Raw genomic sequence first — 17,912 nt, 5'->3', positions numbered from 1 at the left:
AGCTTTCTAAAATAGGAGAGGGGAACACAACAGGGAAAAAAAAAGACAGGAAAACTGTAGACCTGCGTTTTGCAGGAGCGTATTGTGCAAAATAATGATTAAAAAGTAATATTTTATTTTTCTGGAACTCAAGCACTGAGAAGTTTATATGTGATCACTTGAGCACTGTGGGATATTCTTCATCAGTCTATAGGTCTGATCATCATTTGAACTGCTTTCAAGGAGTAGGAACCTCCCCGGTACTCAGCCCAAAATACTCCATCCTGATACTTGCTCCTGTAGTGACCTCCTCTGTACCACACCCCATTAAGGTTGGAGTGAGCACACGCATTGTACCACCAGCCGCCTTTGTGAAAATGAGCACAGTTGCCTGTGGGACAAAAAGAGATGGGTGAACTTTAAAGAGGAGAAATGGAGATTAGCGAATGCTTTCGCATTCTGGCTTATTCTTAGAGGGAACTTTGAAGTACTTTATAACCTGTTGTGGTCATAGCAAGTGCTGCTTCTACCTAGACTATAAATTCTGTTATAACACCAGCCATTGCCTGCAGAGAGGATTATTGACATCTTCTTTAATGTGTCAGCTGAAAACTAAGGAGATCAACTCAAGACTACCAACAGTGCTTATCCATGAGCTAACATTCAAGGAACTTGGAATATGTACTGTTTAGAAATACTTCAGTGGAAGCAATGTGAGTTGATACAGTCCCAAGCAACACGCAGGGCCACAGTTCCACAAAGAGTTGCTTGTAACTTGTGTATTTACTGTTACAGGCTTGTTTAAGAGTTTGCAAGATTTGTCCAGCTTTATGGTTATTGACAGCTGGAAAAAAAAAGGGGGGGGGGGGCAGCTTGAAGTACTACACTCCCCAACCTTTCTTTTACTGCTAGGGTTTTAAGAGGAAGGCTGGAAATGAACAAAAACCTGTCCTTCAGAGAGAATAAAACAAAGTGATCTGCCCATTTCTCAAGTATTGGTACATAACTAAGCCAGTGCACAATTGCAGCTCCTTTTGTGCTGCTCAGAGGCTTTAGTTTGTGGTGATAAAATAATTCCATTATGTGCCCACAGCCCTACTCTCAGAGATCACTTGGACAAATATTCAGACCGCAAAGTCACATGCAAGTGATGTGTCGCTGAGCTAGATAGAAAGCTGGCTCAAGTGTGCTTGTAATGGGGGTGATAGAAATTGAATTTTTGAATGGCTCAGAGGCTTGCAGGGGCCCTGTCAATGCAATTTCTATCATAATCGGTTTGAAGCATCTTTCAGTAAAGTTGTTTTATCAGAATTTACATACTTTTTTTGTAATTCGTTTTTTAAAGGTGGTATCACAAATGCAATCTCTTGTATTCTCTTTTTACATATGTACCAGTTTCCTTACCTGAATACATATCCCTGTCTCTGTCCAGTGTTGTAAATTGCTTTCCGTTATGCCATATCATGGAATCGCCTGCGTTTCCTTGATACGTGCCTAGGCGTAGCCTGTAGAATTCACTTTCAGGTTCCAGGCGGAAACTACTGTATTCTGCATAAACCTTCTTGTTGCTCCAGTCCTCTAATTCAATCAGTAGTCTGTAATTATCCTGATTGGTAAGCATGTAAATATTTTCTAGTCCCAGCCAGTACTCTCCATCAATGTTTCCAAATCCTTTCTGTGCAAAAGAAAATCAGAAGTGGTGTTGGTTTGGGTTTTCTTGTTTGCCAAACACTCATCACCAGGAGTATTCCAAATCAGTGGAACTAGCGTACTGAAAGCCTTTTAAGCTTCTGAATGTCTGCTCAACCTATGCATTTAAATGCTTTATTTTGCTGCACTTGGCCATTTATTCAGTTGGACTACTAGCTGCCTAAGGTACTGCCAGAATCAGTAAAGGGTGGCAAAACTATTTTTGTTTCTTTTTAAGATTTTTAAGGTCTTTAAGATCTTAAAATCTTTAAGATTTCTTTTTTTAAGGTAAAGGGTGATAGAATAGGGAAGCTGAAACAACAAAAACTTCTTGATAAAGCTAAGAGGATCTGTAAGAATACATGAATAACAAAATATAAGGGGGTATATTTCCAGGTTGGAAAAGATACTACGATACCAGTAGTTTCAATGTTCAATGTAAATGACTTTCTGTTGCCTTTTTAATGCAATTACTGATAGGTTTTTTTACTGTATATTTAATCACACAGTTTGTCTGTGATCTTTAATAGATTTGGAAATATAAAGATGTCTTTCTTTTCAAATCATAAACTACTAGTACAGTAGCTGTGAAGTGATATTTCATATCTGCTGTTTCTTGTCCCTGAGTAAGCAAGTGTTATTAGCGTATGTTGCAGCTAAAGTAGGTACATTATCCACCACAGCAGTCTGTTATGCGTCCTAGTCTGTGAGGTCTTCCTACCCTTACTCTCAGGCCATTGATTATGTAGGACCTACAGTTGATTTCCTGCTTTGAATCACTTTCTGAAGAAGTCTCTCTCTAGCAGATAAACAATCTAGGCTCCTAACTCAAGCTGCAGTTTCACAAGTGGCTTGAGCTGATCCAGCAGCATGCTGCTGCCAAAAATGGTAGCAGTGCTTTTGGCCTGGCTCATGGCCACGTTTGCAGTACTTCCCTTGGGCCAGCATTGTAGCTGCGCAACCACACAGAGGTCAGAAAAGAATCAGAAATGTGGGCATGAGAGACATATTTGTTGTCTGTTGTCAGTGTTGCAGGCTTTAGTTTAAAGCCAGTCACAGAGGTGCACCTTCAGATACTTGAAATTAGGTGAATCTTTGGCCACTGCAATTTAATGAGAAATCTCATGGCAAATTTGCCCAAGCTTGAGCAGTTATCACAATTTACACATTTACATTTTCTTTGCATTTTGTTGAAAATATTCATTGTTAATTTATAAGGCACTCTGTAACTGCTTCATAACATTAAAAAAACCCAAAACAACCCAAAATGCAACCACCTACTTTTCTGAGAAGCAGACTGAATAACTGCTGCTAAATGATTAACATTTGAATCATTACATTCCAAGAATGCAAAAAGTGAAAATCCTCATTGTAATTTTTTGTCAGTTCCTTTGTATATATTATACTGTTTTAAGATTACCAGTTGAGTTAAAGGTGGCTCAGTTCTCTCTTCAGACAAAATGCACATGGCAATTGCAGATCCACTACAAAGCATAGTGTGCGCAACATCATATGGAAAAACTATCTTGTATGTATGAAATCAGTAGGTTTCATACCAACCAAACCCAAGTAGGTTTCAAATCCAACCAGACTTCTAGATTTCCTGTCTAGCATGTGTTCTAGGCCAGGTTGGACAGAGCCTTGGGTGGCATGGTTTAGTGAGAGGTGTCCCTTCCCATGGCAGGGGTGTTGGAACTAGAGGATCTTAAGATCCTTTCCAACCCTAACTATTCTATGAATGTAACTACTCTAAAGCAGCATGTGTTTGTCATCCTAGGCATTAGGCTTGCTGGAGCATAATATCCCAGTAACAAATAAGAATGTATTCCCCTTCACTAGCCCTGCATCTTCAGATTTCTAACCTAATTTTACAGGTAAAAATTATTTCCATTAATGCTTTAATAGGAACTTTTTGAAGTTGAGGACCTGATCCTGCAAATCTGTTAATGTGCTTAAATGAGTAATTCCACTGGCTAGGACTGCTTATTCGTAATGGAGACAATTAAGCTTTTAAAGTACTTGCTGTAGGTCTCAGTGTGTTGACAAAAATAATGTGTTTAGTTAGGTCTTTGTAGTAAACTACTTCCTGGTCACTGTCTAGAATAACGTCTTTCCAGTTGGGTTGTGCGTTACAAATGCAGGCTATTTAAGACAGTCAGTTTATACAGAGTTCAGTAGTGCATTGAGTGGAAAGGGTCATTCCCACTGAAACATGTTTGCCTCTGAGGGATGACCACTCTTTTTAGTTACCTTTGTTGATAAAATTAATTTTACTGTCTAACTTAAGCAGCTGTTTGCAGTTCCTCAGTGTTTATCATTCAGTGCAACAGTTTGTAGTGAAGAATTGCGTTTGAAAAGTTTGCATCATCTTGTCTGCAATAGATAATGTCAGTGAAATGAAGTAGCTGATTTTCTGCATTCCAGAAGTTACCTTGTAACTGTCCCAGTTCCTGAAGAAGTTGACAGATCCATCTGTCCTCTTCTGTATAACTGCCCATCCTCCAGGGTCCAGGCTGTTCTCACACCATAGTTGCATTGGCTCATTGCTATTTTCAGGTTTGATCATATAAATCCCGCTGTTGGAATGCCCAGCTTCCTTGGCTTGTTGGCAGTCTTTGAAAGGACCTTTTTGAAAGAAATACTTTAAGCATTCAAGCTTGGCTATGCAGTGGACATAGTTCAAGCATATTTTGTAATGGTAATGGAAAGTCAGTAATTAAGGTAAAACTACCATGGAAAACAGTGTAAAAAGTTACTGTCTTAGGTAAATGGTATATATGTAAATAAACATGTCAATATTCCGTATATATTTAAACAAAAACTTGATTTTGCTAAACAGATAATTACTTTAGTTACCAACATGTATTTTTTAACTTCATCTATGGTATTCTAGTGTGATCTATACACTGACTTTGATATTTAAGAAGTGCGTTATGATTTTCACTATTTTCTCCTTCACTTTTCTTCTGTCTTTACCTTTTGTAAATGGTAAATCTCAATGTACTTCATTGTGCTCTCATTTGAATAAATGTACATGAATATTAGTGTATCCATTTGAAACCAGTGGAAGTTTTAAATAAACCCAAAACATGAACGACACACATGCACCCTCCCAGTCCATAGTTTGAGAGCTGCTGTAAGAAGTATTTACTGCCAAAGTCTACAGATGTGGACTTTGGTGTAAGGGTATTCTTATGCTGTATAAATTTTTTGCCTTTATGTGCTTACCCAGTTATAGGATCAGCCTGTTAACTGGGGATAAGAATCTTTTAAAAGTTTCATGTGTCATCCTGGTGTGATATGTGTATGGCAATATCAATCAAGCAAATACGCAAGCAATGGAGAAGGACTTTTGAGCAGCTAAAAGGGCTCATGTCCTTTTTTTCGGGGCTGTGATTCTACAAAAATGCTATTGCTATTAACAGTACTGCTTGAAAGCTCTATTTTAGGCCATGTAGTGGTTTTACAAATACTACTTACAGAAGAGCATCTGGTTATTTTGCAAGAAGCTCACAGCTTACATATTCCTGGAAATTTTGCCCAGTTTGTCTTTCAATTTTTGGTAGTATTTTTATTTTCTACTTTTCAGAAAAGGATTTATGTTCATGTATCATTACTTTAGTTGATTTAGAGACTGTTTATTTACTAATGAAAAGCAGTGTATGTTCTGATGGCTAGTTAGTGGTCAGCGCCCTAAGTGCTTTGAAAACTCGTGCTCAGTAAATCTGAACTTAAATTACCTAGAGCTTTCCTCTCATTTTAGGAGGTTTTCTCAGATCTACTTGGAAGTTAGAGAACTCATCAGTCAGAGACAAAGCTAATGTGCAAAGAAACATAGAAGACAGTTACTGAACTTATTCTTTAATGCAAAGTAGAGGTTGAGTTAAGGTGGTCTTTGCTGCAAATTGAGATTGAAAATCATGAAAGTTGCCATTTGGATAACTGTTTAATTAGCAGAACTCCAGAAAGTACTTCATATTGGAGTGTAAAAAAACTTGTGTATCTAATGAAGGCGACTACTAAGAGATTCTGGCTGAGACAGTGCTAACCAGGAGCACTGCAGGCATTAAGCCATCCTAAGTACTGCTTTTTACATATACTGTACTGTCAGTATTTATCAATGTTTTTGTCGTTCTTGCAGAGCATGCAGTAGCAGCTTAGGAAAGAAATACTGTAGCTTCAGTATATGAGGGATTTTTCTCTTGCTCACAATTAAAATTTCCATGTAGATTGTGTGCATTGAAAAGCTTGTCCAGTGTATAGATAATTTCTTTGGCTAAGTTGGTTCTCACTCTCTTTCTTTGAAATATGTGAAGTAAATTTGAATGCTGTATAAATGAACAGGGAGGTGGTTCTAGAAGTACTGTTATAAGCAATTTTTCCATATGTGATTCTTTTTAAGTTCATGGTGTAAGAACTGATACATTTCTTGTTCAGTGCAAATAGTGAGATTTGTGAAGCAGTGTAACATTCTCCACAATGATGGTATGAGTGGACGCTCTGGCTAATGAAAAAAAACATAATTTTTCTGTTTAAAATATTGTTACTTATGAAAGGAATAAGTATCTCATGCATATCTAGTCTTTTGTAACAGTCTGTGTAAACTCTTAAGTTGCTGAGAGAGAAATTGGAGATTCTCTGAGAAGATCTGTTAAATATTATATTTTTAAAATTGTGGTTTTGACTTATGATTTAGTACAGATCATATTCTATTGTAAATTAGATGTCATAGAGAAGGAAAGTGATGAAATACTTTTTAAGTTGGAAGCTTAATAAAATTAAGATGCCAGACATTACCTTGAGCAGATGATACAGAAGCTTTTCTTATTTAAAGCTTCGTACAGAGAATTTCTTGGGCAATAATAGAGGAAAATTCCAAAATAAAATGGGGCCCATATTCAAAAAAACCCCACAACACATTGTTAACAGAGAGGTATTAGCAACAGAGGGCTGTGTGTAACTTTCAAGTAATTTGTCTACTTAAAGCTACTTTTTGCAATGTAGTGGCAGTAAAATTTGGGGACGCTGGCTATTGTTCAATGGACTAAGAATTGTGAAAACTATAATTCACAGGAACATTATTCTTCCTCAGTTTCTAGAGCCAGTTGTTTATCCTGTCATAACCAAGCCTGACAGATCTATTTCTAAATAGGGCTGTTTGGTTTTCATTGGTCATATTTGACATCTTTATACATTATAAATAGTCACCATCTTTTAATTGGAAAATTAATTTTTCTGTGACATAGACAGTTTTGGTTCTGTGCACCATTTAATGTGCTTACTTTAATTTAAAAAATCAAAGATAATAACTGGGCTTTGTGTTGCAAGTTAGAAGTTTTGGTTTTGATGACTGATGCTGTATCATCTGTAGCAGTTCTGAACCCTCATTTCCCCAGAGAAGAAACACTTAAACTTCAAACTTGGGAATCTAGTATTAAATAAAGGAAGTTGAATAATGTTAAAAGAAATTGCCTAAGATTTCTTTATGTTCTCTTACAAAAACTGTTTCAAACTCTGAACCTTTGCAGGTAAAGGGGATAATGAAAACCATGGTAGACAACTTGGAGGAAAATAGTGATGTTGCTTCATTTTGTATGTACAGCAGATATATATTGAGGGAGAAAAAGATGCATTTATACAAAACCTTGAAGCATGGTTTTATGGGAAACAGGAAGTTGCTGGGTTTTTAAGGATTACAGTTTTGCTGTTTGACCAGACATTAACATAATGCCTTTATATTAGCTGTTTCCTTCGTGTCATGATACACAATTTAAATTCTCGTGATATCTGGCATGTTACTTGGGTTTGTGCTGGAATTTTCTGTAGACTCTGAATAAAAATAGTTGTTCTTTGCATCAGCAGCTAGTTTTTTGTAATGCTGTAGAACAGTCCCAAGTAAACATTTGTAATAATTTTAGGAACGAAACTGAACCTCCAGCTGTGACTAAAGGCAATTTGAAAGCAAAAGAAGATAACCCAAACCCAACACGCATACACACACCCCCCCAAACCCTTTTGCTGTTCAAGCTAACAGAAGCCAAAAGCAAGCACTTGATGTCTGAGAAAAATGTATTCCGAATCCTTAATTTTTTTTTATTTAAATTTTGTCAAGATTTTAATAGAGTAAGAATCCTTATAGATTTAAGGGTAGCTCAGAGGTAGTTAAATTCCATCACTAGTTTTGTTTCCTTTTTTAACCTGAAGAATGACCCATGAAGATGGGACACAGTCTCCTGAATGTATTTTCATAATATTTATGGTATTATTTTAACTTGCCATCCTCTACTGACATCAAATTACTGGCAATGTAGTTATTTAAATTTTCAAAGTTGAGTGCAGGTATCCTTTCAGACTTATCTAAGAGACCTATTACACAGTTGTGTTGGTGGAATTAGATGTTAATTTTAAACAGCTCAGAATAGGAGGAGTAAAATCCTTGTAGCAAGATTAACTTCCAGCAAACGTATATGTGTAAGTATAAAGGACAACTACTCTAAAATTACTTCTTTTATTTTAGATGAGGTACTTTATCTTATTCACCATTGCCAGTTACTTTATCATGTAGCTAATAGGCATCTTCAAAGAAACAGGGCTAAATACTAGAAAGTATGAAAGTATATGCTAATATAGAATTTTAATTCCCATAACTCAAACCCAGCTGAAGATGGAAACTCCAGTATTTTGTGACTCAGAGATATAAATTCCTCAGATTGAATTTGTGAATATCAACTATTTCAACAAATTCATCTTACACAGCTATATCTTAACAAGTTGACTGTTTGTCAAACTAAAGCTTTCCTTGAGGCAGGGGGAGAAAATCAGAATCAGGAACCAAGAGCTAGCTGTATCAGATACTTTTTAAATTCTGCATTCCATTTCTATAGCCAGGACAGTTTGCCTCTGAAATAGAGAAATCTTAGGTTGCGTAAATAGTGATAGGTAACTCACCCTCATTTATTAAAGCCAGTGGTGGGACTCTGAAAGGACTCTTTGTAGGAGAAGTAGCTGGATCAGGTGGTGGTCTTACATCTCTGTCTCTAGGGTAACCTGGGTCTCGCTGTATCTCATTACCTCCCAGAAGAATGGGAGTGTATGGCTGGCTGTTAGGAATGTGTTGTGGCACAACTTGAACAAGAGGTGGAGACCCGTGGGTGTCCTGTCGCGAGAAGATTCTCAAGCACTGCTCTTCTAGCAGGGAGATGGTCACAGACTGATTATTTACAAGATCAGTCAATGCTGCATATTTTACTTCAAGCTCTTTGTATTTTGTTGCCATCTTCAACATTTCTGTTGTAACATTAAGAACTTTGTTTTCCAGTTGGGAAAGCTCAAGTGAGTTATCACGTTTTCGAATAATCTCATGCAAGAGTTGCATATAGAGTTGGGTGACTCGAGAGTTCATGTTACGACTTTCCTTCCTCAATAATTTTACTTCATTCACAATGTTTCCATCCACATCCACTACCAATTGCAAAATGTCAATCTCCCGCTTTTGCTTGGACAGCACATCCTTCAAGTTCTCTATGTCCATTCTTGTGACTTCATCTTTTCTGTTACCAGTACCTGGTCCATTAGTATTCACACAAATTGGCCCTGTGATTTTTTGTTCTGGAACCAAGAATGTGTAACCACATTTCTTCCCTTCCTCTCCATTGTCTGCTGAACGAGGGTGCCTCCGCTGAGATGTTTTATTTGGTGTAGATTGTTCTGTACAGCGCCCAATAGACAACAGCAGGAACAGTAGTACACCCAAAGTCCATTTAAGTATCTTCATTTTAAAGCAAGTATGATGACTGTCAGAAGAGACTATTGAACAGATAAAAACCAAAATGAGTAAATAACTAAGGTTCCTGTACTGCTTAAGCTGCCTAAACTGATGGGTTTGCCATGCTTACATGTATATAGACAGGTCTTTGCAATCTGTTACTTGGGAGTTAAGAGTCCATTAGATTAGCTTCAAAGAACAGCTCTCTGTTTTGAGCAGCAAACCCTAAAATTTTGGAACTGGATTTAGTAGAGAAGTTGTTGCAATGGATAAATTTTCAGAAACAATGTTCTGCTTATAGTCAGTATTACGCTTTCATTATAAATTTGACTGTAATTAAATGCACAAGGTTATAGAACATATGAAGTGCTCTCAGAATATCTTCATGAAAGGGAAGTAGAAAGACAGTGATAGTATTTTCAAAAATATATAAATATGGGAATTTATATAAGCCTTTCTGGTCCTCTTTTAACTTTATATGTATATATAGATGTATAATTTGTTAAATACTATCTACATACCTATTCATACACACACACACATTTTTCAAATTTATACATGGACTTAGTAGTCTTGAAAAATACACACATATCTAGCACTACTTTTGGACATTAATGTTAGGCAGGAGGTTAGTGTACAATAATTGTCTTTAAATGGTGCAAAATTACATATTTAAGTAACTTCAAATTTGTAGGGAAAGCCTATAACACTGTTTGCTCTGCATGTGTTCCTAGTTAGTTGCCTTTTGAGGTGAACATTTAAAATTGTTGTCACACTGTTCTTGTATCTGTGAGAGTATTTTTATCCAAATAACATTGAAGTATCAGGTCTGTTATCACTATAAATATGATACCAAAGTGTTTTTTAAGAAAATAACATATTTCTTTTAACTTCGTGTAAAAAATTAAAATGCAGTGATAAAGATTCAAGAACGATTTGACCTGTTTTTTAGCTTTACTTGCTAAATATTTGATATGATGACCAAAGTACCTAACGAGGAAAAAAATAAAAATCCAAAAAACACCAAACAGAAACCATCCAGCCAACCAAAAGAACAGAGACCCTCATTTTGCATGTTTTATTTGCTTTGTCAAGCAGATTTCTGTTCTTATCTCAGCCACTGATCTCGCTTTCCTTTCCAGACTACTGTTAGCAGGCCTAGGAGACCTTGTACAGTGGCCTTTGTATAGTTACAAAAAGAAAAAAAGTAAAACCAGAGAAAGTTAATTTTCATGTTGTTACTGCCAAGTTCAAGTGCATTTGGCAATTCTGAAATAGTCACCTTGAAAGAGAAGCAGACCTGTAACGCTTCCTTTACGTTCACATTTATAAACGATACGGTGACTTTTATGTCAGGTCACTTCTCCCACTTACTGGCTTTAATGTTACTGCTTCTAATGATGTCTTCTCAACCTTTATTTTTGGCTTCACTAAGGGCAGTGGTTACAAACTGCAAACCGTACTGTGCATGCAGTCAGGAATTATATCTAGTGATCTTGATCAAATGTTGCCTAAAAGATAGCTTTTTGGCTGTTGTATCTCAAACCCTGCTTCTGGGAGGTTAAGACAACACTTGCTTTTAAACACATACTGAAAATCATTTCCCACCCTATATAAGTGGAGAGGATACATAAGAATGTTGACAGAGTTTGTATTTCTACAGTCACTTCTGTGTGGTTTTGTTTTATTGTTAGCATGTAGTAAGTACTTTGGTGTCTACTAGTAATTTTTTTATTTTTTTTTTTTTCCTCCCAGAAACAGGGCTTGGTTAAAAGCTCTGTTACAAGTTCTTCACTGAAAGTGGAAGTCCTGGCTTGTTTGGTTTTGGGGTTTTTTGGGTTTTGGGTTTCTTTTGGTGGGTTTTTTTTAAGTAGGAGAAAGTATCACTTTTCTTCAGAACTGTATATTTTTCTTTTGTAATTTCATATATTTTAAAATACAAATCACTTGAACTATGTTCAAAGTAGTAGGAAGTTCATTAGGTTAAATTTCAACATGAATCGTGGTAAATACATGGAAAACAGGTCTGTGTGGTTTCTAACTTGATAAGGATGAGCTGAACTTACTATCTGAAGTTGGCATTTCTTCACCTAAATTATTTTTCAGTATTCTTATGTTCAGTGTTTGCAGATGCAGGAAAGTGATGTCATGGCATATGGTTAAGTTTGAAGCCATAATACAAGTCTAGTATTTTACTATTTTCACAGTACATATCAGTTACTTCATAGTCCAAAAAGGTGAATAACACTGTAGTTTTTGATAGTTTTTAAGGACCCTACACAGTTACTTAAATAATGAATTGCTGGAGTTTTCCCACAGCAGCACATTTTTCCCTTGAAATACATTAAAACTAAATGAAACATTTTGCAGTGCTGCCCACTTTCTGGCCATGTATTCTGCTGCAGTCTGCTTTCTGGATTTTTTTTAATATTTTATGTGTTGATTTTTGAACTTTTACACTTACATATTAAAGTTGGAAGTTCTGTATCTATATATGTGCCATAAAATTAATAAGAAGGCTCAACATAGCATAACCAGACACAATAGCTGCATAAGAAAATGCTGTAGATCTTTGAAATAAATGTTTTAAACTGAGACATTCAGATAAGCAGGGATGAGTTCCTTCTGAGTGTCTACCTGGAAAGGGAACATGTATGCTACCGTGGAAATTCTGATGTTAAAAGAATTAAACATCTTATGATGTTGTTTGGTATGTTTGAGCAGCTTACTGCCTAACTTGTTATACATGAATAGGTTCTGAGGGAGATATTTACCTGGAGTTTAATCAGCTTAGAAGGAAATGAAAATACTGTTCAAAAAATTTCCTGTTCTGGGCAAGCAGCTTAAAAAAATATAAACTGTTTATCCAAAATATTACAGAATGATAGCCTAATACGTGAGACCTAAAAGTGACAAATATTTGAGTTAGGGAATAGCACAAGGTGTTTTAATCCAGTGCATTATGTCACATATGGCCAGGTTTATATGTTTAGGTAGTGTTGTAACTGTAACAAGCTAAGGTGATTGAGACTCAAGGATTAGTTTAGACAGAACCACAGTCTCAAACCCTTCCTGCAAATCTAGAGCTGCTTCTGGTGAGTGGGGCTGCTGAGATGCCTGAATGCAGACCTGGGAAAATAAGCAAGGGAGATTGTGATTATAGATACTATAGCTTTAAAATAATTATTTAACTCTTTATGAACTGTCATGGGTTTAAAATTAGAATAGAGTGTCACTGCACTTGATTCTCTTGTTTCTGTTACCCAGTTTTAGGTCACAGATTTTTGTGGAAGTTGCATTATGTCTGTTCTGGCATGCTGATATTTTATTGCTTGTGCAGGAGGAAATGTGCAACTAGTCATAGCTATGCAAACTGAAGCATCTTGTCAAAAATATTCAGAGCTGTAGATAGGGCTTCAATACCATTTTACATTTTAATACCATTCCTTTTCTTCTGATTTCTTTCTACTTCCAGACTGATCCCCATGAAAACACAAAACAAAAAAATAAACCCAAAACAAACAAAAAAAGGGGAGGGGGAACCCAACCCAACCTTGTTTCTAAAATTAGTCTTTATTACTTCTGAAAGTATTTAAAGGAACAAAATTCCAATTTAAAATAGCAAAATAAACTCATAACTTCTAGTTTTATCTTTCACCAAAAACTGCTATAACATGGGCTGTGTTACTCCCAAGCGTATTGTATCACTTAATTATTTTGGTTGCAGGGATGAGGAAGCGTGGAAGCTATTAAATATTTGAAAGTTTTGTATTTTCTACACAGCAGACTATTTGTTCTTTATTGTATACTGTGACTCGCATTCAGGAAAATGTAGAATTTAGAGACCCACAACACGTATTAGAATCTGTTCTTTCAGAGCTGACAAAGATGGGGCAGTATAGGTTGTTGTGGAAGTGCTGCAAGTAAATGGGAATCCCTTTGTCTGGAAAGCATATCTTTGTATATAGTTACATATCTTTATTCAGGACATTTACTCAAAGAATGTAGTCAAATGATAAATACCAACAGTGCCCTCTATTATAAACCTCCATTTATGAACATGCAAAGCAGAAGGAGAAGCAGGTTTTTTTTTAAGAAAGTAGACTAATACTGAGAAAGACCCTCTGAACATGATTCCAGTTAATCTGAAAACTCTGTTATTGATGTTGGGTGTACTTCATTTTCTGTTAAGTGTGTCTAAGCAGCTAAAAATCAATAGAACCGTCTGTGTTTCCCTATCTCTCTACAGAGTAAGTGGAGATTTTTATGGGCTTATCTTAAAACTGGGTCCTTAACGTTAGAAGTAACACTGATGTGGGGAAAACACTCTTATTGTAGGAGAAACATTCACATGGATTTTTGATATAGCATGTACTTCAGTAAGTTACTTTTCCCTGCATAATCAAGTTTTTTTCTAGCAAGTCACTCTACCTTTGCTGAAATAACAGGGTTACTTCTATTGCATTGACTGGGATCCAGGAATAGTATGTTCTTGGGTTTTGTTAGATACATAATATATTGAGTCACAGAATTCTGCTTCTTTGAGATTACAAGAATCTGATGCCTTCTAGGAAAGGGAATCTGAACATCTTCATGGGCTTTTGAAGTAGCCATTAAAAATATGTCACATTTTAAAATTAGGTGTGCTTAGAATTCTTTGTAGAAAAGATTTGTGAATCTTGCCATGCTAGATCTTCTGAAAACACAGAAAAATACCATAGCATTCCCAGCTTTTTGGTGAAGGTATTTTTATTTGAGGGCTCCTTTATATTTGTTTGCAACCATTGTATGTATTTGCACCATTTTAACAGGCAGGTACAATGCAGTGTTGCATTTTGCATCCAGAAATGTGTTATTTAGGGGCTTCAGATATCTCTGTAAATCATACTGAGGACATTAAGCATCTAGTGATGTTTATTATAGGAATTTTTTACTTAATTCATTGGTATATAAATTTTAAGGACCCAGACTATTTTGGCATGTTACGAAAAACAAATAAGCCCACTAAAAGAATAATTAAGACCTGATAAAGCAATGTAGTTACTGGCAAAAGTTTAAAAGTTCAGAAGTTCCATTCTTTGAAGTAAATTCCTGTAAAACTTGGCTTAAAAAATGGCATATTTTTGCATCATACTTCAGGTCATTCTTATGGCAACAGCATAATATTAGTATTGTGTTACTTGTTTTTAGATAAGCATTTCAAAATTCAAACTCTAAAGACAGAAGACAGGGAAGGAGAGTTAGAACTTTGCACACAGTTTATTGCTTTAAAATTGACTCAGCTGTTTTCATTTGTGAAAGACTTGGGAATTGTTCTGAGCAGCATAAATCAAAAGCTTGGCTAATCATGAATGAGTAGAGGCTGGTGTCCAAGGCATACTGTGTAGGCTTCAAATGGGATTTTGTTGTTGTTGTTGTTTAGATTGTTCTTTTTAATGTGTAAAGAAGCACAAACAGATACTAAGAAAAAGTGCTCAAGAACTTGGCAAAGATACATCTTTCTTGTTTGTCAAGACTGTTTCAGACTTAGCTACTAAATCTTAATTAAGTCTGCTTTCTGTAACACTTTGTCTCTTCTTTTAGTACCACCCCTTCATTCTCGCTTAATATATCAGACATTTCTGAGAGTTAATACAAATTTGTAACTTTAATTCTTTTCTATTGTTCTATTAACCCTTATTTACCATGTTTTAATTTCCAAGTCAGCATGAATAAAGGCAAAAAGTAGGAGATTAAGTATTAGCAGTTCTGGGGGGGTTTTTTTGTCTGTACTTTTGTCTTCTGTCTGTAAACAATATTTTTGTTTTAACCCTTGTTGGAGCCACTGCATCCTTTCCCTTTTCTCCCCCCACACCCTAAAGAACTGTAACAAAACCCTCTGTTTTCCACATAATACAGTGTTGCCTTTTATGTTGCATTTCATGTTTAAGAAATGAATCTTTATTTAGAAACAAACTGCTGTTCAAGTGAGGTATAATTAACTTCACCATAGTTCCACAAAATGTTAAAGGGGGAGATTAGTGCCTATGCCTGTTGCAGGCAATGATTTTTGATTTTCAGCTGCATGATTGTTTCTGCTACAAACTTGATTATATTCTGAATCAACATATGACTACTTTCTCGATTGGTTGTACAATTCAGACTACTTCTGTTGCTCAGAACTATCATAAATAAAAATTTAGTGGAAATGATATGCAACGATTGCTACTTACAGATGTGCATTGATTTACTTGAGACTTTTTACAGTGGTTTTATTGAGGTATCCATTTTCTAGTTCTAGTAATGCTAGGTCTGTGCTCTGGTGTTGGGTGAAATCCAGATTCCCTGAAATCGATAGGATTTTTGGCTTTACTTTCTGGTAGGATTAGAATTTCACATTAATATGTTCACAATACTCAGATTACATGCTTAGCAAAAGAATATGGTAGTATTCATTTTCTGTAACATTACATATCAAAATCTGTGGAAGGGTTCAGCTAAACAACTGCAATTTGTTCATTCTTACAACTGGAGTGATTTAGTCTCTGCTGTCATGCAGAGTCCTTTTTAATTCTTTCCAAGTTTCCAAAATCTACCAAATGCCACGAAAGTGGGTTTTGTATTTTAGTTGTCAGACTTTTCTCAGGCCGAGAGAGATTTGTTTCTTCACATAGTTGTATGTTGAAGGAGACGGAGGTAGAATTCACAAACAGCTCAAAATTAAACTTGCAAGTAAGAATAACTTTAAAACTTACCAAGAAAAAAAGGCTTCCAGCTGTTTTGCTTCTGTGGTAGATGGAAAATCCAGAGGCCAAGTTGCTTTTTCTTCCTATATTACCCGATGCTGTGGATTGTTAATTTGCAGTTGGAGTTGAAAACTGCTTTTGTCTTCCTCTGTTAGTTCCAAGCTGTACTGAGGAATTGAGTTTCTCCATACAGTAACCAAGCTAACTAATCATTAAAAAGAAAATAAAAAAAAAAGAAAAAGAAAGGAAAAAGTAATGTTCCAGTATGTGTTATTCCAGATGAGAGAAAGAAATGACTTTTGAAACGGCAGTGTTTTACTCTCACATGCAGGAGTGCACTAACCAGCTACAGCTGACCCAGATTCCATATACATCACTTCTGGACAGTGTTTTTTTTAAACAAGCACACACTCAACTTAGATGTTCAGCCCACATATGATGTCACCGCCAACACACTGAGAGCAGGAGAAACTCCTCCTTCGGATTTCCTATCCATACCCTCCAGAAGAGGAGGGGGTAGGGAGGCTGAGAAGCTCTGAACAAGGAAAGATTGTTTGCCGGTAGAAGGGAGGGTACCATATGGCAACAGACTGTGCTAGAGTTCAGCAGGCAATTACAAATCAAACATTTTTACTACACTGCCTAAAGATGCCTTTCAAGTTATTACAGTACTGGGCTTCATTTAGAAGAAAGATTCTTTCAGGTTGATGAAACTCTATTTGTGTTGCTGGGAATAAAAGGGGCAGCCTGGCTGGATACAACAGGAAAAATGAACCATTTATAGTGTAGAAGAATGTTCAACAGAATGTCGCATTCAATTCTTGATGTTCACTTAATAAGAAACAGTTCCAGTTGTTAAATGCATGAAGTCTCCATACATGTGGAAAATGTTAAAACTGTGTGTGATGATTTTGGGTAGGTATCGGAATATTTGATAACATCTGACTGGTGTTAGAAGTAGCAAAAGCCACAGAGATTAGGCTCTGTGAGGAATACTGAGTTCTGTCAATAGTCAGCCAGCACTTAAGTGTCTTTTTGTTTGGTTTGACTGATATTTTTGCTTTCTTTACAAAGGATGTAAAAATTACATTTGGAAGAGAATTATCCTAATATGCTTTCAAAATTACTTTGGACTTCACAGAAATGCATAAAATAAATACAGAAAACAGCTTTATACAGAAGAGTTCTTGGTGTAGCTAAAAGAACAAAAATCAGTGCTTAATTGAGCAAGTTATTCAGAAAGATAACCCTACAAATACATTGGCTTATAATCCTGCGTAATATTGCAGGTGCCTCCTCACAGTGAATTTCCTTAATTACAATTAGTAGGTATGATTTACTTTCTGTGGAAAACTTGAGCAGGTTGGGGTTTTTTAAGGTCTGTTTGGACATGAAAATTAAGTTTGGAACAGCTTAAGCAGTCTAGGTAGTGTAGCAATTGAGTGTGACTATCTGATGTTTCTGATTATTCTTTCTGTTTTTTTAAGTAAACTGATTCTAGGAGAACAGAAAAATGAGAAATGCAGTTCCATATCAGATCATGTGTAATACGTTTTTGTTCACTTTTTTGTATGTCACCTTTCAACCACAAGTATTTTAATTTGTTTCTGTGTGTGTGCACACGCGTGTGTATGTGTTGATTTTGGAGTGATGCCCAGAGTTTCCCAGCTCACATTTGAGAACTGTACTGGTTAGGTGCTATACAAACACAACTGCAGTTCTTGTGAGGTTGTATTAATAGCCTTCCACCTGTA

The 17,912-nt window shown here is 36.0% G+C and overlaps 2 protein-coding genes across 6 annotated transcripts in view; one reads left to right on the top strand and one right to left on the bottom strand.

Annotated features, from left to right (window-relative positions):
- RALGPS2 (Ral GEF with PH domain and SH3 binding motif 2) overlaps nt 1-17,912 on the top strand; it is a 118,394-nt gene that overhangs the window by 65,876 nt on the left and 34,606 nt on the right. The window lies entirely within an intron of this gene.
- Nucleotides 93-16,903, bottom strand: ANGPTL1 (angiopoietin like 1). The gene is made up of 5 exons (XM_061345669.1): nt 16,168-16,903; nt 8,617-9,474; nt 4,100-4,293; nt 1,384-1,654; nt 93-370 (listed from the first exon to the last, which is right to left on the bottom strand). Exons 2-5 carry the CDS (start codon nt 9,440-9,442, stop codon nt 183-185), a joined length of 1,479 nt encoding a protein of 492 aa, XP_061201653.1. The 5' UTR covers nt 9,443-9,474; nt 16,168-16,903; the 3' UTR covers nt 93-182.

Source organism: Neopsephotus bourkii, unplaced genomic scaffold (assembly GCF_033783945.1).
Source record: "Neopsephotus bourkii isolate Nb327-2 ecotype Australia unplaced genomic scaffold, CSIRO-AGI_Nbou_v1 NB_234, whole genome shotgun sequence".
NCBI classification, from domain to species: domain Eukaryota; kingdom Metazoa; phylum Chordata; class Aves; order Psittaciformes; family Psittacidae; genus Neopsephotus; species Neopsephotus bourkii.
This window is presented reverse-complemented; position numbering and strand designations above follow the sequence as displayed.

Bases quoted from the DNA above. Each gene is read 5' to 3' on its own strand.
- ANGPTL1 (XM_061345669.1), bottom strand. From the start codon at position 9,442: ATGAAGATACTTAAATGGACTTTGGGTGTACTACTGTTCCTGCTGTTG. The intron at 4,294-8,616 runs GTGAGTTACCTA...TCTTTCAAAAAG, and splicing joins ACTGGCTTTAATAAATGAGG to GTCCTTTCAAAGACTGCCAA. The intron at 1,655-4,099 runs GTAACTTCTGGA...TCTTTTGCACAG, and splicing joins GGAACTGGGACAGTTACAAG to AAAGGATTTGGAAACATTGA.